At 57.1% G+C, this 26,892-nt stretch overlaps 1 protein-coding gene across 1 annotated transcript; it reads left to right on the top strand.

The window, feature by feature from the left end:
* The first annotated feature begins 859 nt into the window (after positions 1 to 859).
* Positions 860 to 24,226, top strand: KIRREL1 (kirre like nephrin family adhesion molecule 1). Its single transcript, XM_004714778.4, has 15 exons — positions 860 to 865; positions 3,529 to 3,745; positions 5,455 to 5,604; positions 9,475 to 9,632; positions 11,538 to 11,688; positions 12,531 to 12,636; positions 12,724 to 12,872; positions 12,983 to 13,110; positions 13,652 to 13,778; positions 13,861 to 13,961; positions 16,032 to 16,230; positions 17,678 to 17,785; positions 17,964 to 18,103; positions 18,630 to 18,707; positions 18,908 to 24,226. The coding sequence occupies exons 1-15, from the start codon at positions 860 to 862 to the stop codon at positions 19,385 to 19,387; spliced, it is 2,298 nt and encodes a 765-aa protein (XP_004714835.1). The 3' UTR covers positions 19,388 to 24,226.
* The last annotated feature ends 2,666 nt before the right edge of the window (positions 24,227 to 26,892 follow it).

A 26,892-nucleotide genomic window follows, 5' to 3' on the forward strand; every position in this document is an offset into this window, starting at 1 on the left:
GAGGGCAAGCTGCATGTCCGCTCTGCGCCCTCCCCAGTTGTCCACCATGCCACAGGACTGCTCCGCCCGCCTGCCCTGCTGCCTATACACCTTGCTCAGCAACCCTCACCTGCCTGGCCCGAGTCCTCGTCCTCCTCGCCTTTATGGGGCCTTCCAGGACGGCCCTGCACTGCACCCTTCTCCTCCGAGAGGAGAGCGCAGTCAGGGCTTGCTGTGCTGGCGCTTCTGAGCCGCCCGACCTGGAATGAGCCATGGGCTTGGCCTTCTTTTCTTTTCTTAACCGGAAGTGAGGGCAGGGTGACTCTCCCCAGAGACCAGGCTCCAGCAAGCGGGAGAAGGAGCAGAGGGCCCTGAGGCGTGGATGCAGCCAAGGAAGGCTTCTCAGAGGAGGTGGCTGAATGCTGCGGGCTGTGGACTAGCTTGTGACCACGCCTCCTCCTCCGCTCCAGGCCTGTGCAGAGGCTTCGAGGTGTGGGGAGTCAGAAAGAACAGGCTTGGCTAGCGGCACGGAGGGGCAGACTCCGGCTGGATGACCTTTCCACTGAGCTAGCTTCCTAAGACAGTCTCTGCGCTCGGTTCTTGGGAGGGGCCGTTGTCTCCACCCCGCTTCCACATCGCTCCTTCCAAGCAGGTCCCAAAACCCCGCAGGGATGTAGAAGGCCCCTTGTTCCTTATATGTCTGCTCAGCTTTCGGTGCAGTGCGGTGCGGGTGGGCGGTGGCATTCACTATCCTGTGCGCAGGGCCAGGAATGTGGCAGCCCCCCAGTAGAGGACACCTGCCTCATTATAGCCAGCGCGAAGCCAGCTGCATTGGAGCGCAGTCCGAGTGGCACAGTGGGGAGGTGTCCCGCCGCTAACCATGGAGGTCAGTTGTTCGAACCCACCATGGGAGAACCCCCTGGAGATCTACTTAAGATCACTGTGCTGGAAATTAGAGAGGGGGAGAGGGGTTCTACTCTCTCATCTCAAAGTAAAGGACACATGACGACAACCTCATTTAACTCGCATAACCATCCGCTGTTCGCCGCATAACCATCCGCTGTTAGCCGGGAGCGAGTCAGATCCTTTAGCTGCAGTAGCAGCAGCATCACCGTGTCAGCCTGGGTCTGACGTCCAAACGCGCAGCCAGAGTGCGTTTGCAGCCCTCTGTCCGGGCTCCTCCCTGCACCGGTGAACGAACGTGGGCCTGAGGGGGGAAATGACATGCCCAAGGTCACACGGCTCCTTCCGACAAGCTCCCCAGCGCCTGATTCAGACTCCAAGGTGCTTTCCTCCTGTCTCAGGGTCAGCCTCCTCCTCCCGCGCAGAACAACTGGAGCCAAAAGGCTCGCTGTCCCCTGGAGACTTCAACCAGAGACGGGCTCCAGGTCCAGCTATGCATATAAATGGCCTCTCTGAGCCAGGGCCCACTGACCACCCCACTCCTGAGCCCTTGACGGGGGCTCCAGGGGCCGAGGGAAGGCGAGCCATGAGTGTGGAGAGTTTGAAGCACGGAGCTGCGCTGGGGAAATGTGCAAGGATATGAATAAATTTGAATAATAATGAGGGCAATGCCGGAATTAATAATGCCGGCTGCTCACCTGACCCACCCCCGCCCCCAGGATCGCAGGCACCCCAGGCACCTGCCACCCTAATCCTTGGGAATGTAGGTCTCCTGCAGACCTCAAGGGCTGGATTTGCCTGTTTCCCAAAGAGTGAGGGAGAGGCTGCCTCCTGGTGCTGACTCAGACCCTGCCCTTCTGTCTGCTCCCGCCTGCTCCCCATCCCCACCAGGCCCACCCTGGCCCGCCCCCCTCACTTTCTCAGTTCTCCCTGGTGGAGGTTGCGGGAGATTCAGCTAAAGGCGGCAGTCGACAGGACAAGCAGCCCTGGAGAAGAGGGCGCTCCTTCTGCCCCCGCCCTCCGCTGCCCTCCATCCCGTGACAAATAAAACCATGGATGCTGACGCCTGGGGCTGAAGACTGGGAAACGCAGTGGTTAAGACCGCACTGCTGAGGGAGGGCATGAGCTGCCTTTGCCCCCAGGAGCTAAGGGATCCGCCTAGGAGGACTTCCTGGGGGCGAGTATGGGCAGGCTCAGGAAGAAGGGAAGAAATCAGTCTGAGGAGAGGAGCGGTGAAGGGGTGGAATGAGAGTAGGGCCCTGTTCTGTGGTGGCTAAGAGGGTCAGGAGGTAGGTGTTGGAGTGGAGAGGGATGCGTTTGTATTTACTTACCCAGAGGAGTGACAGCAGATGAGAGAAATTACGGAAAGTTGGGTTTGGAAAAGGATTGGATTTGGGGATTATGGGCTCCGCATGAAACGTGGGAGCCCGGGAGGAGCAGGAGAGGGAGGAATCCCCTGAGTTCTGGGGAAAGCTCATTTTGGTTACTGTGATGTGACAAATTGGGGGCACAGTGAGGAAGCTCCTGACCTCTCCCACTGCGGTCCCCAACTGCTCCACTTCCTCTCCCCTCACCCAACAGCCCAGTAAAGGAAGCTGTCGCTCACAGCTCAGGAAGCTGCTGGGTGCCCTGCCCAAGGCCCAGGCCTGCCCCACACCAGAGCCCACCAGTGCTGGGCGAGCGGGTGGGTGGGAGCGGTGGGGGAGAAGGAACCCGGAATCCAATTCCCTGCTCCATTTAGGCTCCACAATTAAAGGCAATTACTCTGCAGTTCTCTAATCAAATGCTCCCGGCCGAGCTGCCAGCCGGGCAGCCATGTGTAGCTCCCGCAGCCAGAGGGAGAGTGGAACAGAAGTGGAACCATCGGCCCGCAGCTCCCAGGGTGTGGGGGGCTGAGCATAGGCAGGGGTGCCTGTGTGTACACACCCATGCCCAGGGGCTTGGGAGCAAGGGGTAGGCACATGGAGGTTGCCAGGAAATGTGTTCAGAACTGCTGGCTTGGGGGCACCACCTGGACCAGGGAAACTTACCTACCTGTGTGTGCATGTGTGGGCACACAGATCATGACGTGCTTGCCCACAGGGGCCACCCTGATGCCCTCACTGGGGGCATTCACAGGGCATCGTGCCTGGGCCACCCTGCATGTGTGTCAGCACATGGTGACATGTACGACATACGTCCTGCTAGGGGTCAGCTGGTATAATCATTTGTATGGGCCAAAATTACAAGCCTTGAGGGAGACTGTGACATCACCAGCAGCCTTTGGGGCAGTTGTCTTCCTCGACTGTGTATGTGCCCTCATGCAGTGACACGGGGGAGGGGGGAGGCAGCTGGCCATAGTGGCACCCCAGTTCTGCTCTGTCGTTAGCTTGCTGGGTGCCTGGTCAGCTTCTCTTGTCCCTGGGCATCCCCTCAGCATTCCCATCTGGAAAATGAGGGGGCTGAAGTGGACTCACCTCCAGGGCCCTTCTATAACATGCCCCACTTTCTATGCTTTCTAAGCCCTCCGTCCCAAGGGCCACAGAGGGAGAAGGAATCCAGGACGAGCCCCCAACCCTCCAGAGCGTAGTGGCTGGAGCTGACGTGGGACAGTGACCAGAGAGCTCACCTGGCCACCCTCAGCTCCCTCCCTCCGGCCTGTTGCAGCAGGGGAGACTGGGACTGGGGGCGGGGGAGCCCCTCTCCTCAACCAGTGCTTTTCCCCTTCTGCCAGGGACTCAGACTCGCTTCAGCCAGGAGCCAGCTGACCAGACTGTGGTGGCTGGACAGCGGGCCATACTTCCCTGCGTGCTGCTCAACTACTCGGGGATTGTGCAATGGACCAAGGATGGGCTGGCCCTGGGCATGGGCCAGGGCCTCAAAGGTGAGTGGGGTGCCCAGCCATCCCACCTGCAATAGAGACCCACCGTCACTCCATCATCTCCCCCACCTCGCTCCTTCTCTATGCGCTTGCCTTCAGGGTGCTGCCCTGCCCCGCTTCTGCCTGTGTGTGTGCCCTCTACTCCTGCACTCCACACTCCACACTCCACACACGGCCTTCCCTCCTACTGCAGACGAGCTCAAGAAAGGCCAGCAGAGCCTGAGGGACCAAGAAAGCCAGGAGACCTCTACATAACAGAGATGGAGATGGAGAGACAGAGGCCCAAAGAGGTGCTGGGAGACAGCGTCCTCTTCTCCTGCGGGAGGTGGGGCACAGGCCCCTTCTGATGAGGTTCTCAAAGCCCTGCTGGTCTGCCTGGCTCTGCTCCAGCCTCTCCCTTCCCCCTGCCCAGGCAGTGTCTGCTCAGAGGCCAAAAACTCATTTTAATATCAGCCTGAACACTTATTTATTTATTCATTCAACAAGCCTTTATTAAGAACTGGCTGTGTCGTCTGTGCTGAGGCAAACATAATGAGTCAGTAACAAAATAAATAAAACACCAACCTCCTCGATTCCAAAGCAAGTGATGATTCCCTGGGGCAAGGCCATCCGGCACAGCAGAGTCGTCAAGGGCTGGGTGCCACTCCCGCCTCGGCCACTTCCCCACTGGGAGACGACCTTTGGGCAGCCGAGTCCCCTCTCTGGGCCACGGTTTACTCCTGTGTAAAACAGGCAGGAGAGTCCCCGGGATGCCTGCCTTTGTGTGCGCTGGTGAGCTTTGGACCCGATGAGAATGTGCTTCCTGAAAGCATATGGTTAGCCGCCAAGCAGGGGGACCCATAGGATGGGAGGGGAGGTGCGTTGGGAGGACTTGCTGTGGGTTGTGGGTGCCGGTGCCGGCGCAGGTGCAGGTGGAAGGGACCTGTCTGTAGAGCAGTCTGCATAAGGGAAAGAGATGGGTCTGCAGGGTCTATTGACGGCAGAAGGAGAAGGGAGCAGAGTAGAGAGAGATCAATAGATATGGAGTGAGAAGAATCAATAGCCTCTGGACAGAGGAAGCTAATGGGAGGGAGCTGGTGGTGGGGCTGAGAGAGGAGGGCAAGGGAGTGGGAGGGTGAGTGTGGAGAGCCTGGAGGAAGGGGGAGGGAGAGGAGAGCTGGGACTGCCGAAGGCCAGAGGTCCTCCACCCAGCCTCTCTCGGTGGGAACCCAGACTCTAAGCTCAGGGGCTCCCCCAGGGAGCAGGAGGGCCCTTGTGGCATCCAGTCCCCCGCTGGCGGCTAGGGAACAGGGTGAGACGTGTCCACTGGGAGTGCCTGGCTCTTCTTGGTGCCCACACATTCCCCCTCTCCCCTCCCCACCCCCTGCCTCTCCACACCCCCTTTCTTCCCTGTTATTATGAGAGACATTTGTCTGCAAACAGCCTCACAGATTTCATCTGCTCCTGCTCATCTCCCCCTGCCTCGCAGCTCCTCCTGCTTCATGGCGTCCAGCCTCACAGTGTGCAGTGTGTGAGGGGTGACGTCACAGTGTCTGGGTCTGGGACCAGCTCCCCTGCCCTGGGTGTCCCAAGAGAGGTTAAAGGGACAAGGGCAGGCAAGGAACTCGGAGTGGACCCTGGTGGGGGTGAGGGGTGCCGTGTGGGGAGGGATGGCCAAGGCTGGTGTGGATGCTGGCTGAGCTTAACCCTGGCCTTACTATCTGCCCCTGCAGCCTGGCCACGGTACCGGGTCGTGGGCTCCGCGGACGCCGGACAGTACAACCTGGAGATCACAGACGCCGAGCTCTCGGACGACGCCTCCTATGAGTGCCAGGCCACGGAGGCTGCCCTGCGGTCCAGGCGGGCCAAGCTCACCGTGCTCAGTAATTACCCCAGGACCCCATCCTCCACCCCTCTGCCTCTCCCTCCACTGCCACCGAGCCTGGCCCAACTCATAGCCGCCCTATATAGGGCTTTGAATCACCCCATGTAGGCTGTCAGCCTCCTCTGTCTCCCAAGCAGTGACTAATGGGTTTGAACCGCTGACCTTGCAATTAGCAGCCCAATGATTAACCCACAGTGCTCTCCCTGCCTGCTCCAGTTCCCTCCCTCTGTAACTCCCCAGTCCTCCCCTCCATGTTCCTGGCTTCATCCTGGTCCCCACTGTCCCCTCCCAACTTCCCGAGAGGGGGTCTGGGGCGGGCAAGCTGTTTGGGGCTCACCTTTGCTCCCACCCACCCCCAGGCAGCTCACAGACAGGACTGCAGTCTAGTGAGAGAGAAGACGTGCCGGTCCCTGCTTTGCCCAAAGATGTAAAGACCGGGCCCCTCCCTTCCCCAGCCTCTCCTGGCAGGCACAGCTTGTGGGTCTAGGGGTCTCTCCCATATTCCCTCCCTCTTCTCTGCCTCCCCCCACCCCGACTCTCCCAGTCCTTCTTCCTCTCCTCCCTCCCTGCTCCCCTCCTTCACACTCACCTCGCGAGCCCCCTCAGGGAACAGGGGCACAGAACCAGAAGGAATGAGCCGTGCAGGCTGAGCACCGAGTGTCTGAGACTCTAGCGACCGTCTGTGCCGGGATGGGCCCTGTCTCTTGGAGGCTTTGCTTCAGGCAGCAACCCCCCCACAAAGAGTGGGGGTGGGGGAGGGGGCCGAGCATGTCCCTCCATGGTAACACCCGAGGCTGTCTGCAATGAGGAGACTCTCTGGGACACCCTGCAAGAATGAGGCCCGCTCCGAGGTGCCCCTGCCGCACTCTGCCCCTTCCGCTCCCTCTGCCTGCGGCTCTCGCTCTGTGGCCTCTGCTCTCTGGTGTTTTCTGTTCGGACTGGTCTCTTGACGCCTTTGTCATGGACCCGGTCCCTGACTTCTTTCCTGCCCCTACGTGATCTGACCAGCTCCCTCTGCTTCCCCTCCCTCTAACCTGACAGCAGGAACACCGGTGGCTTGGTGCTTAGTGGTTACACATTGGGCTGCTAATGCAAGTTCAGCGGTTCGAAACCGCCAGCCACTCTTCAGGAGAAAGATGGGGCTTTCTACTCCTATAAAGAGTTATGGCGTCTGAAACCCACAGGGGCAGTTAAACCCTGTCCTACAGGGTCACTGCATGGACTCGATGGCAGGGTGTTGAACCTGACATCCCTGAGCAGGGAGGCTCCTGGGACAGATGGCAGAGAGAGAGGAGCTGAGAAGACAGAACGTACAGACCAGAAAGTCTGGGAGGGAGCTGCGACGGACAAGACGTCCAGCAAAGTGTGGCGGGAATGGTGCTGGCCCGGACATCGGGGTGCACCCAGGCTCCAGATGGACCTTTAGAAGATCACACCCCAGGACATCAGTTTCCTTCTTGGGGAAAACGGCTCAGCTGGGAGCAGTGAACTAGGAGGGTCCAGGCCCCTGTGCCTTGTGTAGATGCTGAGCTCTGGAGGGCCCGCCCAGGAGGGTGGGGCTCCCGGGCTGGTGCAGGGCTTGCTTTCCCCTCTAGTGAGGATCCACAGGCAAGAATAGCCAGCGGGACTGAGGTCAGGGAACAGGAATCGGTGACCACCAGGGCAGGCACGAGGAGGTCTGGTGGCGCAGAGGGTTAAGCAGCCAGCTGCTACCCACAGGGGTCGTGGTTCGAGCCTACCAGCCACTCCGCAGGAGGAGGAGGAGGAGACTATCTGCTTCCGTAGAGACCCATGATCTTGGCGACTCAGCAGCGTAGAGCTGGGACGCCATGCATGTGGAGCAGTTCCGAGCAGCCCTGCCGGGACGCCCTGTGCAGAAACAACTCAAAGGCAGGGGCTTGGTTTTAGGGCTCGAGTGGGCGGCACCTTCCATTCCTCATGGGCGGGGGTAGCTCCCACCCCGGGCCAGAATTCCAAGGGAGAAAAGGGCTTCTTAGGAAGCCTTCTCCCTACTTTAGCCCTCCATAACTGCCTCTGTGCGGGGTCTTGGAAGGGGGCTGCCCCTGATAGGACCCCCACCCCCACCCCCTGATCCCTGACCCCAGCACAGTTAGAAGCAGGCAGACAGAGTGAAAGAATGACCCTGGGTTTTGAAGGGACCAGGGCCTGGTGAAGCGTGTAGGTCAGTGGGGGAGTTGCACGACAGGAGGTGCTGACAGGTGGGGGCTGTCCCACCTGGGGTGGGGGATGGGGATCTGATGGAGTAAGGGCTTGGAGAGGAAGCAGGGGTGGCTTGTCCTAGTCCAGCTGCCCCTGGTCCTCTCTCTACAGTCACATGGGACAAGGGGGCAGGGCATTCCCTTCTCCCTCCTGCCTCCCTGCTCACCCACAGCCTGTAGATAGTGCAGAAATGAGGAGTGGGCGATGCCCAGCACCTGGTGCCAGCCTGTCTGCATGCTGTCAGCCCTGGCCATGCCCCTCCATCATTCCTCACCTCCCTGGGCCAGCCTTCTTCACAGAAGGGCCTCTTTCCTCCTTTCTTATGGCAGGGCTCTGAGAAGAAGCCCCCCAACAGTACAGATCTGTATTCTCCCACACACCTCCTCATTCACAGCGGTCACCACCACTCGAGGGCAGCCACGATGAGAAGGAGCCGTGGGTCAGGCAGGCCTGGTCCAGTTCCCAGCCCGGCCATCTCATGCCCTCTGTGTGTCTGGGCCCATGGGCTCGGCGTCTTCCAGCCTCCACTCCTTATCCGTAGAGTGGGGTCCATGATATTTACTGTGGCAGGATTAATGCGTTACAGTTTGCAGTAAGGCTTCGGTGACATCACACCTGTGGCGTGCCAGGGCCCACACACGATAAGCTGGCAGTGTTTCTCCCTCACCTACCAGGTTTCAGAAGCTCCCTAGCACAGCCACAAGCCTGGGGAGTAGGTCCCGATGTTATTCTTGCAGTTTTCCAAACATGAAAACTGAAGCTGTAGACACACGGACACAACCAAATAAACGTTCGCTCATCGACACACAAAGAGCCCTGGTTGCCTAGTGACACGAAGGCTTACAAGTTGGGCTGTGATCCACAAGGTCACCAGTTCAAAATCACCAGCCACTCTGCCGGAGAAAGATGAGGCTTTCTACTCCTGTAAAGAGTTACAGTCTTAGAAATCTACCCTGTCCTATATGGCCACTGTGAGTTGGCATCAACTCGATGGCAGTGAGTTTTCTACCGCCACAGGAGGGTCCCTCACTGTCTGGGCCTGGTGTCTCTCCTGTGCCCACCTGGACCCGCCTGATGACGTGGGCTATCAGAGCCTAGACAGACCCTGGAGACTTCTCAAGCTATCTTCAAGCCTCCACCTCACTGGTCCAGTGAGCCAGGTAGTCACAAGATGGCTAGGCAGCTAGGAGTCTGAGCTCTTGCCAGGTCCCCCCAATGTGTGGGAGAAAGTGGAGGTGGGAAGTCCCCATGGGAGGTCGCCCGAATAGGCCAGCTCCTCTGGCTGCCTGAGGGCAGAGGAGCAGACAGGAGGGGAGAGGAGGGAAGCAGCTCTGTGTGACAGGCCCCCTCTTGGTGCCAGGCCCTCCGGGAATGAGCTATACTTAAACCTGGAGACAGCCCAGCACCTTCCTCCTTCTGAGAGCCCCTCTCCCATGCGCGACACATGGCAAGCGCCAAGGAGAACGGTAGCAGACTACGGCACTTGCTCAGAAACCTAACTGGTAGGGACCAGAGAGCTGCGGGCCCTGGAGGCCATGGATGGAGCTGGTGTGGGTGCAGTGGACAGCGTGGTTGTGTCAGGTGTTAGGGGTTGGGTAATCAACGTAGGCTGCCCCGTGGGCTGACTGTACTCTGCTCTGCCCCACAGTCCCCCCAGAGGACACGAAGATCGACGGCGGCCCTGTGCTTCTGCTGCAGGCAGACATCCCCCACAACCTCACATGCCGAGCCTTCAATGCCAAGCCAGCCGCCACCATCATCTGGTTCCGGGACGGCACGCAGCAGGAGGGCGCCGTGGCCAGCACGGTGAGACCCGCCGGCGCCTAGCTTCTCGTCACGGTTCCTTTCACACGTGGCCTCACCACATACCCGGGGACCCCGAAGGGGCCTTAGAAACCATCCGGCCCAACCCTCTCGTGGACGCCTCAAGTGGAAGTGTTCATGTTACTAGTCAGTCAACGACAACAAAAGTCCCACTGCTAGTTTGTGAATGCTGACTCCTAGCGACCCGATGGGGCAGAGTGGACCTGCCCCTGTGGGTTCCCAAGGCTGTAACTCTTTACAGGAGTAGAAAGCCTCGTCTTTCTCCCTAGGCGCGACTGGTGGTTTTGAGTTGCTGCCCTTGGGGTTAGCAGCCCAACGTGCAACCAGGGCTCAGGAGCTATGACGTTACGGAGCTGTTGTTAGGGATCATCACAGTGGTTCCAACCCGCAGGGACACGGGGTGGGACAGAAGGAAACTCGGCTCCGTCCTGCGCCATTGCCATCATTGCCCCTGTGCTTGAGCCCACGGTTGCAGCCACAGTGTCCGTCCATCTCATTGGGGGGCGTCCTCTTTCCACTGCCCCTCTACTTTACTAAGCCTGATGTCCTGGTTTCCCTGACAAGGTGTCCAAAGTGTGTCAGATGAAGTCTCGTCATCTTTGCCTCTAAGGAGCACTCTGGTTGTACTTCTTCCGACACAGAATTCTTATCATCATAACTAACATTTACTCCATGCCGTCTGAATGCTTAGCCCTGGGAGGAGCACCTTCCGAACAGCATCTCTCCAGGCTCACAGCAGGTCTGCAGGACAGGCATTCTTTCTGTGTCACCAGAGAAGAACCTGAGCGTCAGAGAGGCTGAGTCACCAGCCCCAGGTCATACGGGTGGCACCTGGCAGGGCTGCAATCTGAACCTGGGATGACCTGTGGCTGACACTCTCTCCCAGGTCCTCACAATTGAGAGGGTGACCGCATCCGTTTTTATATACAGGAAGCTCTGGCACAGAAATACCAAGTCACGTTCCCAGGATCACAGGGCAAAGCTATCGATGGGGCCCAAACTCTTCTCCAGGGCTGCATGAAGGCAGCTGATGGTGGAGTGGGTTAAGCATCGGGGTGCCTCACTGCAGGTTTGGTCGTTCGAACCCACAGGTAGTCCTTGATAGGAACAGAGATGGTCTGCTTTACACTGCCAGATTGACAGGACCCGAACCCCTTACGGAGCCTTGCCACTGTCCTGTCGGGTCCCTGTAAGTCAGAATGGACTTAAGAGCAGTGGTTTAGGGATGATGCCTGTTTTCAAATTTGGCAGCTGCACCAGGTGACCTGTCAATGACCATTGGTAGTATCCCTTCCTCGGGATCTTTATGTTAAATCAGAGCCATCCTGGAGCTTCGGGGCTCCTGTGGCCTGGGCTGCACCTAGTCAGACTAAGCAAAGGCAGGACATAGCTGTGGGAATCTGTAGGTCTCGCTGGAGTGAATAAAGGGTTTCCCTGGGCAGTTTGCAGTCTAGGAAACAGCTGGGGGGGAAGGGGGAGGCGGCACCTGTGACCATATTTGGAGGCCTCAGGCCAACTGCCACTGATCCAGTGTGACTGAGCTTCTGAACCCCCTCCCTGCCTCCAGGTGTCAGACACGCAAGCCCACGGGAGGCGCCTAGAGCAGTGTGCGGGCCAGACCAACTGCGAATGGCACGTGTTCAAACAGGGAGACAGTCTTGAGGAATAGGTTGGCCAGAGGACATTCTAGAAGAGGAGGACCTTGGCCTGTACTCAGATGACTCCCCCAGTGAGCCCCCGAGCCACAGGGAGGAGATTGTGGGTAGAGAGGCGGGGCTAAGCGCCAGGTTAAAGTGTCCCAAGGCCCCCTCTGAGCCCAATCTCCCCTTGAGAGCACTCGAGGTGAGGGTTTGGCTTGATCACGGCTCCCACCCCGTTCTCCCCCAGGAACTGCTGAAGGACGGGAAGAGGGAGACCACTATTAGCCAGCTGCTCATTAACCCCACGGACCTGGACATCGGGCGTGTCTTCACCTGCCGCAGCATGAACGAGGCCATCCCGAATGGCAAGGAGACCTCCATTGAACTCGACGTGCACCGTGAGCAGGGTTCCAGGGAGGGGAGAGGGGGCCGGGCAACTATCTGAGGCTCTGAGAAGTCTGAGAATCCCCCAGAGACATCAGGGCAAAGCCCCCTCTTGAGCCTGGGCTGGAATGTGGGGTGGTCCCTGTGTTCAAACCAGGATGCAACTTGGAAGGTACACTTCCACTCTCTGGGCCTTTGCTTCCAGCGCAGCCCCTTTCTGTTCTTGCAGAGGAAGGCTGATTTAGTGGCAAAGCCTGAAACGTGTACTCTGTGTGTGATTGTGGGTCTCCTCCGGACCCGGGGGGGGGGAGAGGGGAGGCTCGCACACAGGATGGTCTGTGCTTGGAAGTTTCAACGTTCTGAACCCCATCTGGCTCCCCAAGGTTTCTGGGGTAGGAATGTGGGCCCTTTCCTTCTTCCCCGGGTTAAGAAATGATAGCGTGTCAGTGCATCAAGCTTGGAGCATGCTACCTGGCAGGTAGATGTTCAATAAATCCGCCCTGCCTAGGGAATGGTAGGGGTGTGGATAGCAATTGAGGGATCCACCCCTGAGGTTCCCCCTCCTCCCACCTCCAACCATCTTTCAGGGAGTCGAATGAGTCCACACTGACGCCTAGTGGTCTCAGTGGGTAATTGCAGCCATCAAGTACCTTCAGGTAGAATCCTTAGTAGGTAGACACCCTAGCAGGCCTCCTGGGAGCCTCCAGTGGGGAAGAGGGGAGGAAGGCCCTGGAGCTGGTACTGAAAACTCAGAATTCCTGATCAGCCAAGCGTGGTGCCTTCCCAGTGTAAATGCTAGGGAAGGGCAGAGAAACCCAAGGCGGTTAAGACCCTGCCTCCGTCTCCCCCCTTGCAGACCCTCCAACGGTGACCCTGTCCACTGAGCCGCAGACTGTGCAGGAGGGCGAGCGTGTGGTCTTCACGTGCCAGGCCACGGCCAACCCTGAGATCCTGGGATACAGGTGAGAGGCGTGGGGGCGGGGCAGCGGCCGCAGTGGAGTTTGGGTAAGGTCCAAGTGTTGCTCCTACCTTTGCATTATCTCCTGCAGGTGGGCCAAGGGGGGGTTCTTGATTGAAGACGCCCACGAGAGTCGCTATGAGACCAATGTGGACTATTCCTTCTTCACGGAGCCTGTGTCCTGTGAGGTCCACAACAAAGTGGGGAGCACCAATGTCAGCACTCTAGTGAATGTCCACTGTGAGTGACCAGATGATGGGGGGGGGCGAAGAAGAGGAGGGGAGAGGGGACTGATTGGGACTGACCCCAATGAGACTCAGACCCTCACGAGCTGCCTCTTGCTTTCTCAGTTGCCCCCCGGATTGTGGTTGACCCCAAACCTACGACCACAGACATAGGCTCTGACGTGACCCTCACCTGTGTCTGGGTGGGGAACCCTCCGCTCACCCTCACTTGGACCAAAAAGGATTCCAACATGGTAGGACTTTTGCCTGCCTATTCTGAACACTGGGGGGTGAGGGAGGGTTGGAGGGTGGTTCGCAACCTTCTTTTCCTCCTTGAACCTGGGCTATCTAGGATGATCCAGAGACCCGGGAGGAGAACAGCCAGCCTGTTCAGAAGCAGGGGAGGGACGCAATGCCCAGGGGTGGGAGGAGGGGCACCAGCACTGTGGCCGAAGCTGGGTAGGAGTGATGCTTCGGAAGGTAGAGGGGGCTAGGTTGATTCCCTAGAGAAAGCTTAATTCCACAGAGACCCACAGCAAATTCTTAGAAACCATTACAATCCTCCCACCTTCCCAGGGCCCCTCCTCCCCATGCCTGCCAGCTCTCTATCTCGCAGAGACAGGCTGTTGTCAGAGTCAGGGGCTGGGCCGGGTGCTTTCGGGGACCTGGGTTCCCTTCTGGGTATTCACTTGTGGCCCTTCCTGCTTTCTTTCCAATGCTTTCGGTGTGGGGCCCACACGGACCTAGGGGCCCAGGCCTCCTGGCTCCCCACCCGAGGCTGCTCTCTCTGCCCAGGTTCTGAGCAACAGTAACCAGCTGCTGTTGAAGTCCGTGACCCAGGCAGATGCCGGCACGTACACCTGCCGCGCCATCGTGCCTCGGATCGGAGTGGCAGAGCGCGAGGTCCCGCTGTACGTGAACGGTGAGTGGGTGGGGCGGGGCAGGACGGGGTGGCCCAGCCGTGCGGGCGCTGCCTGGCCCTGACTCCATCCTTTGGCTTGCAGGCCCCCCGATCATCTCCAGTGAGGCTGTGCAGTATGCAGTTCGGGGGGACGGCGGCAAGGTGGAGTGTTTCATCGGGAGCACGCCGCCCCCAGATCGGATTGTGAGTGCCGGGGACAGCCCCACAGCCGTGCTGCAGGGCTCCGCCGCCTCCGGTTTCCTCCGCCTTTGCTCTTTCCACCGCTCCTCTCTGCCCCGCACGTCTGACCCTCCACCCTCTGCCCCTCTCTTCCGTGACCTGCAATCCCTGGGGGATGCGTAGTTACACGCTTGGCTACTGACCAAAAGGTGGGCAGTTCAAACCTACCCAGAGGTGGCTCAGAAGAGAGGACCGGCACTGTTTACAATCACAGCCTTGAACATCACACGCAGCCCAAACCCATTTGCACTCACGAGGCCCCCCCGTTGAGTCGGAACCGACTCGATAGCATTTGGAATCCATTTCTCTCCTGGGGTCTCTGTAACCCCAACCATGAAATGGGAGCTAATGGCTAACGTGCTCCCGCTGTTAACCGAAAGGTTAGAGGTTCGAATCCACCCAGAGGGGTGCCTCCGGAGACAGGCCTGGTGATCCACTTCTGGAAAATCAGGCACCAAACTGCACCCAGTGGAGTGCAATTCTGCTCTCAGGGAGATGGGGTGGTCCCAAGCCCCCACAATTGACCTGGTGGCTGATTTTTTTAAAAGAAGCTTGCTGTGATAAGTGGTTATTAACAGCAACTGCCCCTGGGCCAGCACTCTGGCTCTCTCTCTCCTCCATCACCTTCTCTTGTTCGGCCTCCTGAGCCTCCCCTAGCCCCTTCCTCTGCCCTTTGCCCTCCCGCTTCCTCTCAGCCACCGGCTCCACTTTCCCCACAGCCCCGGCCTCCCTCTCTCCTCCAGCTCTCCTCCCTCCACCAGTCCACTGGGCTCCTTCCTTCCTACTCCCCCCGCGCCCCCACCATGAGCCATTAATCCCTTCCATGGCCATTAACCGTCAAACCCCTCATCACATTTAATGACCATTTGGCTAACTCCAGGGTTGCCCAGGGACACTTCATTACCATGGCCGCCCGGATGGCGGGAGGCCGGGCTCCCAAGAGCCTTTTCTCAGAGATCCAGGAGGATGGATCGCTGGACAGGAGCCAGGCCTCGCTGCTCCCCCTCCCTGGGCCTCCACTCTGAGGGAAGGGGCAGGCAGGGTGGGACGCCCTGGCAGGGCACTGGGGAAAATTGCTCGCCAGCCCTGCTGAGTTAGTGACAGGGCCAGCTGCAGGTTGGTTAACGGTAAAGTTAGAGTGGAGACTGAATTGGGTTTAGTTTGACTCTTGCAGGTTGTCCACGCTGGAGGAATCCTTGAGCCTTATCTAGCTCGGGTCAGGACACGTTTGAGACAAAAGAGCCAAGCCTGTCCCTCAGAGCAATTTAAAAATGATTGAAGATCCATACATCTATTCTCACAAAAACAAAATAGCTGCGGCCTACTGAAAGTAAGACACCTGTGTGTGTTAATAAGACTTCATCAAAAGAGTACTGTAGATATATATTCACACGTAAGTGAAATCACCATTATCGGAATGATAGCTTCCGTCTAAATGAAACTACGATGGTTTTATTTTCATTTCTAGTTTGACTCCAGAGCCACATGTACGTCCCCAGAGAGCCAGACGTGGCTCATGAGCCACCGTTTGCTGACCCTGGATCTAGTTCTAGGCTGGTCTTCCCAGTTTTCAGGGAGTGAAACTGAGTCGCAGCGAGGGGAAGGAAGGCCACGAGGGGACTCCGAGGCAGAGCGGTGCTCTTAGCTCCCAGCCCAGGACTCTCTCGGAGGCATCAGGGGTCCCCCGAAGTTGGATGGGCTGCATCTGCTTCACATAGGCATCTCTATAAAAACAGACTCCTGGGCCTCTCCCCCAGAGATTCAGATGTAGGAGTGAGGCCCCAAAACTGGCCTTTTCAAGACTCTCCCCAGAGAAATCCCAGGCTCTGCCATGCGTGGAGATTGAGTACCACAGGTCTGAGGCCGTGGGCGTGGCATGCCTTCACGTTTGTTAGAGGGCCCATGCTGGACTGGGCTCAGGACCACCGCTGCTCACGGGCTGAGGATGCCTGGAGGAGGGACCAGGTGACACCTGGCTGTGCATTTCTGCCACCTGCCCCTTCCCGACTCCCTTTGGGCTCTCCCCCACCACAGGCCTGGGCATGGAAGGAGAACTTCCTGGAGGTGGGGACCCTGGAACGTTACACGGTGGAGAGGACCAACTCGGGCAGTGGGGTGCTGTCCACGCTCACCATCAACAACGTCATGGAGGCCGACTTCCAGACCCACTACAACTGCACGGCCTGGAACAGCTTCGGGCCGGGCACTGCCATCATCCAGCTCGAAGAACGAGGTGACTGGCAGCACTGGCTCCAGGACGGAGGGCAGGGCAGCCTGGGCATCTACCCCCCTTTCTCCCCTGGGGGCAGGGCGTAGGCTTTGGAGGGTACTACTGTCTGGTTCTGACCCAGTTGAAGAATCTGCAGTTCCAGTTCCAGAGCTAGCCAGAGGGGTGGTTGGAGCTCAGAGAGAGGGAATGATCTCCTGGGCCTCTCCACCGGAAGCTGGCCTCAGTGTTCGACTGGGGGATGGGCTCCCATTTTTCATAGTGAGCATCTGCTGTGTGCTGGGCACTGAGCTAGGGACCCAGTGCCTGCCCTCAAGGACCAGTCAGGCTAGCAGAGGCACTTACAGAGTGGTGGCAGATTAACTCGGGTGGAGGAAAATCAGGTGAGCCGTACAATAGAGCAAGACGAAAATCAGGTGAGCCGTACAATAGAGCAAGACGACCTATCTGGTTGGATTGTTGGAGGGCTAAATGGAGCAATGTGTCTGAAATGCCCGGCTCATCCCCCAAAACCACACTCCCTGCCATCGGGTTGATTCTGACTCACGGTAACCTTACAGGACAGGGGAGAACTGCTCCTGTGGGTTTCCGAGACTAACTCTTATGGGGTAGGAAGCCCGGTCTTTCTCCCGCCTGGCTCCTGGGAGCTCAGTGGACATTGATCCCCTGCCCCCAAAGCCTCCACAGTCAGGCAACAGAGACGCAAAGGAAGCACCTCGAGCCATAGGAAGGAGGCATTGCCTTTGGCTTTCCATACTCCCGAGTCCGATGAGAGGAAGGCAGCCCTCTGACATGGGAGATGGAAATGACCGATGGGAACCCCTCAATCCCGTCATAGCTGGGGTAGGAAAGCCCAGAGCAGCTGGGGAAGGTGGGGCAGAGCCTGGAGCAGGATCTGAAGGATACCGGAGCCGCCGAGGACATTGTTCTCAGCTCTGGGGGCCAAGGGAGCTGCGGTGAGCCCTAGGTGGAGAGCTGTGGATGGGTGGTCACAGACTTCCAGAGGAAGATGGCAAAAGAGCTGAGAGAACAGATTAGCAAGTCTGGAGATCGCTGACCTCACACAAGAGCCCAGCCCAGAAAAGGAGAAGAATCTGGCGTCTGTGGCAGATGGTCTGGCGTAGGCTAGGCAGATGGACAACCAAAGCCAGAGTGCTGTTGGCGCGAGGATGAGACATGCATGGGGCCGCAGCTGCTGATGGCCCCTGGTGATCAAGCCCAGGCTCAGGCCGAAGTCCAACCTCAATCCCAACCTTCTTTTCTAATTTGGCCTTGCTGGGAGTCCAATACTGTCCATCAATAAGCTTGGTTGGAAGGGAACCGTCCAGCACTATAAACCCAGTACTGCCCATACCGCCTATGACCTAGCCCCCAGCCACCACTGAGCTCAGGCCCCCATGCAGCCCTAGCAGGACACCAGCCATAACTCTGTTCCTTTCCATCCCCTGTGAAGAGGTGCTGCCCGTGGGCATCATCGCAGGGGCCACTATCGGCGCGGGCATCCTCCTCATCTTCTCCTTCATCGCCCTGCTGCTCTTCCTCTACCGGCGCCGCAAAGGCAGTGAGTACGGGTGGGCCCTGCTCCCTCCCGCTGCCGCCCTTCTGCCCCGCCCCTGCCCAGTGGACCCCTCCCCAGGCACCCTGCAGGCGGAGGGCAGACAAGATGGGGGCATGGCAGTGGAGCTCCCCGCCCAGACTGGTAGAGACTCTGTGGTCCAGGCAGCCTTTCCCTGTTCCAGGTCGCAAGGACGTGACCCTCCGGAAACTGGACATCAAGGTGGAGACAGTGAACCGTGAGCCACTCACGATGCACTCTGACCGGGAAGACGATACCGCCAGCGTCTCCACTGCCACCCGGGTCATGAAGGCCATCTACTCGGTGAGGGCCTTGCCCCCGGGGCCCACTCCCCTCTACACACAGCTACACCCAAGACCTCACTCAACCACTTTCCTAGTCTCCTTCCTGCCTCCCCTGGTCCTGGCACATAGGTACACATACATACATGCATGCATAGACGTAGATGCACACACATGCCCCCAACAGGCCACCCCCCGGGCTAAATGCCCTTCAGCACAGGAAGGACAGCTGGCCTTCTCCTCAGGCTCCTTCAGCCTGTTCTTCCCCCACTGAGTGTCAGAACTGGGAAGTCTTGTATTCTGGGCCAGGTGCCTCCTTGCCCAGATGAGGAAGCAGTCCCAGGCAGGAACAGGGAGTGATATGCTCGCAGCCACACTGCAGCTTAGCCAGTGCACTTGGTGCTAGAACACGGGGTATCTGCTGAAAAGGGACCAAGTTTGCCCGTGTCTCCAGCCCCTCCACTGGAAGTGGGTGGGTGACAAAGGGGGCCGTGTAGGGCCTCCACTTTGACACCCACCCACCCCCACCCCCCTGCTGCTGTCCTCAGTCCTTTAAGGATGACGTGGATCTGAAACAGGACCTGCGCTGTGACACCATTGACACCCGGGAGGAATATGAGATGAAGGTGAGAGGAGAAGGCCCCAGGGCAAGAGGCTGGGTGGGGATGTGGGGGTCAGGGTCGGTGGGTAGAGGTGAGAGCAGGCTGGGAAGGAAGTTGTCGGCTAGGGGGCTTCCTGAATAAATGGAGGAGGTCCTATGGTTCTGCCTGGCTGGAGCCAGACCACAGCAAAGACCCTCCTCCATCCTCCTCTCTCATTGCTCTAGGACCCCACCAATGGGTACTACAACGTGCGTGCCCATGAGGACCGCCCTTCTTCCAGGGCTGTGCTGTACCCAGACTTCCGGGCCGCTGGCCCCACTACCCGCTTTGATGGCCGCCCCTCCTCGCGGCTGTCGCACTCGAGCGGCTATGCCCAGCTCAACACCTACAGCCGAGCCCCGGCCTCCGACTACGTCGCTGAGTCCACTCCCTCGGGCCCCGCTGCCCCGGCTGGCACAGACACCACCAGCCAGCTGTCCTACGACAACTATGAGAAGTTCAACTCCCATCCCTTCCCTGGGGCAGCCGGCTACCCCACCTACCGACTGGGCTACCCCCAGGCGCCCCCCACCGGCCTGGAGAGGACCCCATATGAGGCATATGATCCCATTGGCAAGTACGCCACAGCCACACGCTTCTCCTACACCTCCCAGCACTCGGACTATGGCCAGCGCTTCCAGCAGCGCATGCAGACTCACGTGTAGAGCCTGCGCGGGCCGGGCGTCTCTGCGGGGCAGAGGAGAAGGCTCCCACGGCAGTTCCCTGATATTCAGGGGCATTGCTCACTCGTTGCTCCCGCCTTGGGTCAGCCTTCCGCCTCCCGCTGTGGCAGGTGGGGAGCAGGTCTCCCAGAAACACCCCGTCCCGAGGATGGTGCTCTGCGCATGACCCGCCTCCTGGGCCTGCCCACCCCTCTTCTTCGGGCGCACATATCTCTCCTGTCCCGCCCGCTTGCCTGGCCCCACCACGGGGACAGGAAATGTGGAGCTTGAGGAGAGCAGAGGGGGGCCCTTTTTACAACCCCTTTCTGTCCCACCCCCCCTGGTCTTCCATTATGGAGTGGGATTAGGCCCAAGGGACAAGAAGTATGGGGTAGGTGACTGTGACCCAGATAGTGGACAACAGGCTAGTCCAGCCAGCCCCTCGCGTGTCTTGTGTTCTTGCTTGGGGTGCATCTCTCCCACGTCGGGAGATTGCAGATGAGACTTGTTTTCGCTCTGTCTACAAATCAGCCCTGGGACTGAGTTCAAATGCAGCCTTCATTCCAGTGGGATCAAAATGCCAGCCATGCTGGCTGCCCAGTGGACATCGGCCTGCCATCCTGCAGAGGGATTCTAGTGTCCCCTAGAGCAGGAACCACACTGCCCTCCTCCTCCGGGCTGAGCCAGGCAGATCAGCGAGGGGTTGGGGTGGAGAGAGGGAAAGGTCAAGAACCCAATTCTGATTCACCAGCAAAACTGCTGTGCGCCACAGAGCAGTTCCCAAAACGAACAGCAGGGGGAGCCCACCCAGGCAGGCCCCCTGCCTGTCCACCTGCCCCACTTCTGGCTTTCACCTGAGCCAGCTGTCGGGGAGCTATATGCCATTTTTCAAAGATCGCTCCTGCGCGCGCTCTCAATCACACACACTCACACAACAAACAATGAAAACCTCATTAGGAAAGAAAAGCTGTAGGGATTTTCCCACCCAAATCCAAGTCCCGGGACAGGAAAGGGGCAGCGCCTGTTCTTCTCCATTCCTTTCAGTCTCCAAGCACTTTGAATCCATTGGTGTTTGTCCAGGCGGTGAGACCTGTCTTGAGGGAGGGAGCCCGGCGATCTGCCGTCCTGCTCTCCAGAGTCCAGAGAACTCTCTTTCAACAGGTTCTGTTCATGTGACATGTCTCCCCCTCCCTCTTCCCTTCTTGGACCAATCAGATTTCTTCTTCCACTTTCAGTGCCTTGAGTGTCCAGCTTTGGCTGACTGGCCAGAGCATTGTTGACCTGCGTAGGGAGCGGGGACTTGCGAGCCCCAGCCGCACTGTCTGGTTTCCTGGTGTTGGGTGAGGGGCCTGGAACTGGGCCCTGCTAGAGAGCTTGTGACTTCGAGACACGGTGGCTCAGAATGGCACTGCAGGCATCCCACCACCCATGCTTTCTCCCCGCTCCATCCCATGTGCACTTCTGCCACCCCCATGCCCCCTCCCAACACATGCACGTACACATTCCACGGGGCTGTTGCTCAGCCTCCACCTCTGACCAAAGAGAACAGGTGCCCCAAAGAGAATCTCCCCCACCCCAGCCTCCTCCCCGCAAGAATAAGTGTGTGGAGTCGTCAGCTTCTCCCGCTACACTGCTGCAAAGCCTAGGGGGGAGGTGGAGCCTGTTGTGCAACTCCCAGAATGCACCTTGCCCCCTTCTCGGTGGTCACCATTCATTAGTCATGTTCGCTTTAATGAGTTACATGCTCATCAGCCACGGGCCATCAACACCCTTACAGATGGGTCTGTGGGGTGACATTCCCGGGCAGCCACTCCCTGCCATGGACTAGATAATACCCAGGGAGAGACTGGCTCCAGTTCCCGCCACAAAAGCTGGCTTCTTCGTCCTCCGTTTCTTTGGGGAGGGATTCCCAGGCTGGGGGCCCTTCCTGGGGACTGATAACAAGTCCCCAGCCAGTCCCCATCCCTGCAAGCAGGCACCTTCCCGCAGAGCCCTTGTATGTGAGCTCTGTGGGATGTACGTAGGTTGGTGTGCAGACAAATCCATGCACATTTGTTTATTATTTTCACAGAAACCAGGAGCTGTGGATAATCCCAACAGTTAAAGTTGAAAGATAGTGGCTTTTTAAGCAGGACGGTTTGAAAAGCCACCATTTTTGTTTGGAGTCTTCAGGCTAGACTCTTGACTTGCCCCCTTTGGGGGTTAAGTCTTGGGCCCCTTCTGTTAGAATGACCCAGGAGTGGGGCCAAAGATCGCCACGAGGGAGTGCAACCAGTTCAGCAGGGAGGCTGGTGGAGAAAGGTAGCTCAGTAAGCTGAGGTCTGAACCACAGCTAGTTCACTGGTCTCTGCCCGGGGAGGCCCTGTGCAGAGGCGTCGTCTGCCCTCCTGCCATTGGCATACTGGTCTGGTTGGCATCTGACCTGGGACCAGCATGTTCAGCGAAGTGGAACAGTTTTTCTGAGCAACGGGCAATGTGCCTTCGATGACGGAGCTTTGTTAAGGCTGGAGAGTCCTCCCGCATGGACCTCGGTCAGTACTTGTCAACACAGTGACCTTGGTGGTTCAGAGCTCCTTTGACCTTGAGTGGAAAGAGCTAGTAGCACCTAGTTGAGAAGCTGCCATTAACTGAGTGACCTTGAATCACTGTAAACGTTCCTTGACCCCCACCTTTCTGGCCTACAAAATGAGGGCAAAAGGTTGGGGACAAAAAACAAACCGACAATTCTGCGTTGGCTGTATTCACCTGGGAGCAGAGTGGCTCTCTCCCCGACTGGGAATGGGGGACAGTGAAGGATGAGCTGGGCGGGCCACCTCGCTTACGAAGGAGCACGCGCCACGTGCTTCCCCATCATGTCTGAACGAATGTTCACCTGAAACCTGATCGGCCACTGACCAAAAACCGTACCCTGAGCCTCAGAGTGAAACCAATTGGGGGGTTATCCATTGGCCTTTGGGGTGTCTGGGCTGCCCTCCAATCAGAGTTCTGCTGGTTTGGTGTGCAAAGGTGTCCTTGCACATGGGTTTCTTGGCTACATGCTGAGATTTGGGGCAATTTGCCCCGTGGGTGTACCGTCCAGCCCGCTCCTCCGGGTCATTGCCCTAGGCTAGGGACAGCTTAGCACACTCACGGCACAAGGCGAGGGCTGGAGTCTAAGGTGTCAGGCAAGGAGTGAGCGAGCACGGCTGCCCCCTCAGCCAAGGAGCAGCTTTGACGGAGATTCTGGGTCTTGAAGAGGCTCTGGTGGTTCTGGGAGTATTCCAGTCTCGTTCCCTGGGGAAGTCGCCAACCTCCATTCGAAAGACTGGACCCTTCAAAGGCCAGTCACAACGTCTGTGTAGGACCGAAACCACAGAACAGAGAGGCCAGGGTAGGGACAGTGTGAGAGGTGCTCCCCAGAGAGCTTCCTGGGAAGGAAACATTCTTGGGACCATGCTGTTTCGGGCAGAGGACTCCTTATTCCAGCCGTTGGGCCTCAGCGCATCGATCTGAGAGAAGCTTGGCCTGCACTGCAGGACAGCTCCGTGCACTGGCAGCTCTCCCACTGAGCTGAGGGTCCTCCGCCTGGGGCCACGAGGCCTGCACTCCGAAACTGGGGACCTTAGACAGCAGCTGGGCAGTATCCTGGATCCATGAGCGGAGCAGCTTAGGGCCATTCGGCTTTGCTGAAAACCCCCTGAAAGCCAAGTGGCTCCGGTGGACTGGGCGGGCTCATGCTCTGCCTCCCTCTGCAGGGTGGACTTCTGTGCCCACCGCTGAACTCCAGCCCCCACTCGGGGGCTACCTGGCTGCTTCCCTGCCGTTTTTAGTGCTGTGTGACCTGCGCCAGGTCCCCACTTTGTGCCTCTATCGGCCCTTCTGCCTATTGAGGGACTCCCCCAAAAGGCATCCATGAGGGCCCTGAGCCTGGCAAAACCTGGGAGGAGGTGGCAGTGGGGCAGTGAAGTGTACAGACCAAGGGATGTCATTGGAAAGACGTTTATTTTTGTGAAGAGGCTATCAAATTAGCATTTACATATCCCATTCTCTCCTCCCTCCCCACACAGAGCCCCGCCCCTCTCCTCTCAGGACTCTTTCAGAATGACTCTGTTCTCACCTTGGTCAGCATGGTCCTGATGCCCCCTCCTCTGGTCTGGTGGCAAGGACGGAGAGGGAGGGCTATGTGGCTTGGGAGATTTAGGAACTGGGGAGGGGAGGGACAGAATCCCTTTTCTCTGCATCACTGTGAGAGAGCTCCAGGCCCTGTCCCTGGAGAAATCACCGCTGTGCTGAAGTCACAGGCCATATCGGGCAGTTGTGGTACAAGCCTGTCCTGGAAAATAATAATAATATTGACTCTATTTGCATAGAACTATCATTCATTCCTACCAGCCCCCTGTCTCCCGTTCCTGGCTTTTTGCTGGCCCCCCAACCATTGGCCTTCCCCAGTGTTGGTGAGCCACGGGCTCTTACATTCACTTCTGGAGGTCCCCAGAGCTGCCGGTAGCTGGGGAGAAAGCAACCAAATTGTCGACGCAGTCAGCCCGGTGGCTGACTGTCAGCAATAGCGGCCCAGAAGAATGGTGCATCTAATGTCACTAGAGAAGGCCAGGGCTTCTGGTGGCCCTGGGGTTTTCCCCCAGCTCCTCTTGAGATCGCGACCTCGGATTTCCGGCTCCAGCCCTGATACTAAATGGATCCATGATGACAACGACGAGAAGAAAATATATATTATTTTTATTAGGACAGACCATCCTAGATTTTTAGCAGTGTGTATCTGTGTCCCTCACACCTTTTCCTATTCTGCCTTTTTTTTTTCATTTTCTTTTTTTTTTAAATATTATGTACTATATTTTTAGTCTTAAACACACTATATATTATATATTTAATTTTTTATATATATGAAGATCAATGTTTTAAAAAGTATCGTGGCTCTGGCGTCGTTTGTTTGAGCAGCGCTCTCGCGGGGCTTCAAAGCTCCCTGGTGTAATGTGATAAGGGCCGGAGTCTTGGAGCACAGATAAGCATCTGTGGGCTGAGATGATCTACTTGTGCCACCTAGGAATGGTGGGGCAGATACATTGTATTCCCCAGTGTGTGACTGTGGCAGAACCCCCAGGCCAACGGTGGCAGTTCCAGGACAAAGAGCGAGACGCCCCGTGCTCCTGGCAGGCGGCTTCCAGGCTGTTCAGGGCCCAGTCTGATGATGGCGATGGCTCAAGGGGGACTTGGAATCTGAGGGTACAGGGCCCACAGGGACTGGAGGAGGACATGCGAGTAGTTCTGTCTTCGTATATTTAAATGCCCTCAGTGAGGTTAAGGATAAAAAAGGGCTTCTGCCCCCCCACCCCCTATCACAGGCTGAGAAATTGCCTCTCCCGCAGATATGAAGAGCTGGTACCTACATTTTAACAAGCCCCTCCAGGTGATTCTTGTGTGTACAATAACTATCACTTGGGGGGATCTTGTTAAAATGTAGATTAAGATTTAAGATTGCATGTAGCAATCTTAACTGCTATTGAGGCAATTCAGACCCATGACGACCCTATAGGGCAGGGTAAGACCACCCCTGTGGGTTTCTGAGACTGTAGCTCTTTACAGAAGTAGAAAGCCTTGAATTTCCCCTGCAGAGTCATGGGTGGCTTCGAACTGCTGACCTTGCGGTTAGTAGCCCAACACGTAACCACTAGGCTACCAGAGCGCCAATAGCTGGGGTGGAAGAGGCAAATTCTCAGCAGAGAGAGGAAGCGGAATGGACCGGCTTGAAACTGTGAAAGAGTTACCATGTCTTCAACCTTTTGAACTTGCCATAAAGCAACAAAAACAAAAACCAGATGGTGCAGTAGCATGCGAGCACACACACACACACAACGCATCCTCCCGCTGATGCTTCCGAAATTCACTGCGTTGAGTAAAGTTTGCAACGATTTCACTTGGCCCATTCCACAAGAGTGTTTAAGGATAATTGAAATTTTTTTCAGATCATGTTTTCAAAAACAATTTAAGTCGTTAAGAGACGTACAAAGGTTTATTGTTCAGTTAACCAGCAAGCAAAAAATAAAGAGGAGTCCACAGTAGCCTTTTAAGGGATATCGACTAGTCAGAGACAGAGCTAGGCTTTAAAGTTGGGGGGGGAGGGGGCGCGAAAAGCCTCAGAAAGAGGAGAAGGCAGGGAGCCGCCAGGGCTGGAGCTGGCAGGTGTGTGGCCCAAACCAAGAGCTTGCAGAATAGCCAAGGTTAAGTCCAACCTGGATGGAAATGAGAGGCCCAGATGCGGGGTGAATTTGGAGGCCGCGGCCAGGTGAGCTGCACTGGGACAGTAAATCGGACACCGGCCTTGGGATCCAGACTCAAGTAAACAAAATAGAAGGAGGGAAAAGAAAAACAAAAGACGAAATAAGATTGCACAAACATGGGCCCAAACCAAGCCAAACACACTGCCATTGAGGGAATTCTGACTCCTAGCCCCCCTGCAGGGCAGGGTGGAACTGCTCCCGCGAGCTTCTCTGGGACTGACTCTTTACAGAAGTAGAAAGCTTCATCTTTCTCTAGCCAAGCGGCTGGAAGTTTCAAATTGCTGACCCTGTGGTTAAGCAGCTCAACTGTATAACCACGACATCTCTAGGTCTCTACAAATGTGGAGGTCTGCAAATTCTGCCAGGCCAAGAGGCATTGGAATGACGGGGGTGTTTTCTGTGTGTGTTGTGTTGCGTGGGGGTGTGTTTTATACATTTCCCTATCATCAGAGCCCAACATAGAGCCAACAGGTACTTGGGGACATGCCTGTGAACTCTCCAGAGGGCCACACAAGGCTCCAGGCGTTGACTCCCTCTCTGCCCCAGCTACGAGACAGGTAGGGGCAGCTTGCCCTCTTTCTGAGCATCGTAAGGGAGGACCCTCACATCTGTGCCTTCAGTCACCTCCACCCTGGAGACTAGTCACAATGGCACGCCTGTTTCTAGGTGCCAGGGAGGTAGCTGTAACTCATGGGGACCTCATGTGCCATAGAACAAAGCATGACCCGGTTCTGTCTTCACGGTCATTGGTGTGTTGCAGCTATGTGTTTGGCATGACTGCCAACCTAGCGGGCTTGTCTCTCAGGGCGATACGAAGCAATTTTCTAATGTGAGCCACAGGATTTTGTTGGATAATTTTTGGAAGTTGATTGCCGGGCCTTTCCCTTTGGTCTATCTTAGTTTAGAACAGTGGTTCTCAACCTTCCTCATGCCATGACCCTTTAATACAGTTCTTCATGTTGGGGTGACTCCCAACCATAAAATTATTTCTGTTGCTACTTCATAACTGTAATTTTGCTACTGTTATGAATCGTAATGTAAATATCTGATATGTAGGATGTCTTTTCCTTGTTACAAATTGAAGATAATTAAACATAATTAAAGCATAGTGATGAATCACAAAACAATATGTAATTATATATTGTGAAATATTTATGTGTTTTCCGATGGTCTTAGGCGACCCCTGTGAAAGGGTCATTCGACCCCCAAAAGGGTCAAGACCCACAGGTTGAG

The sequence above is a fragment of the Echinops telfairi genome, unplaced genomic scaffold (assembly GCF_000313985.2).
Source record: "Echinops telfairi isolate 266 unplaced genomic scaffold, ASM31398v2 ScPeMD7_7425;HRSCAF=8463, whole genome shotgun sequence".
NCBI classification, from domain to species: Eukaryota; Metazoa; Chordata; class Mammalia; order Afrosoricida; family Tenrecidae; genus Echinops; species Echinops telfairi.

Coding starts and splice junctions, on each gene's coding strand:
- KIRREL1 (XM_004714778.4), top strand. Junction 5,605..9,474: donor GGCCAAGCTCACCGTGCTCA/GTAATTACCCCA, acceptor TCTGCCCCACAG/TCCCCCCAGAGGACACGAAG. Junction 11,689..12,530: donor CATTGAACTCGACGTGCACC/GTGAGCAGGGTT, acceptor CCCCCCTTGCAG/ACCCTCCAACGGTGACCCTG.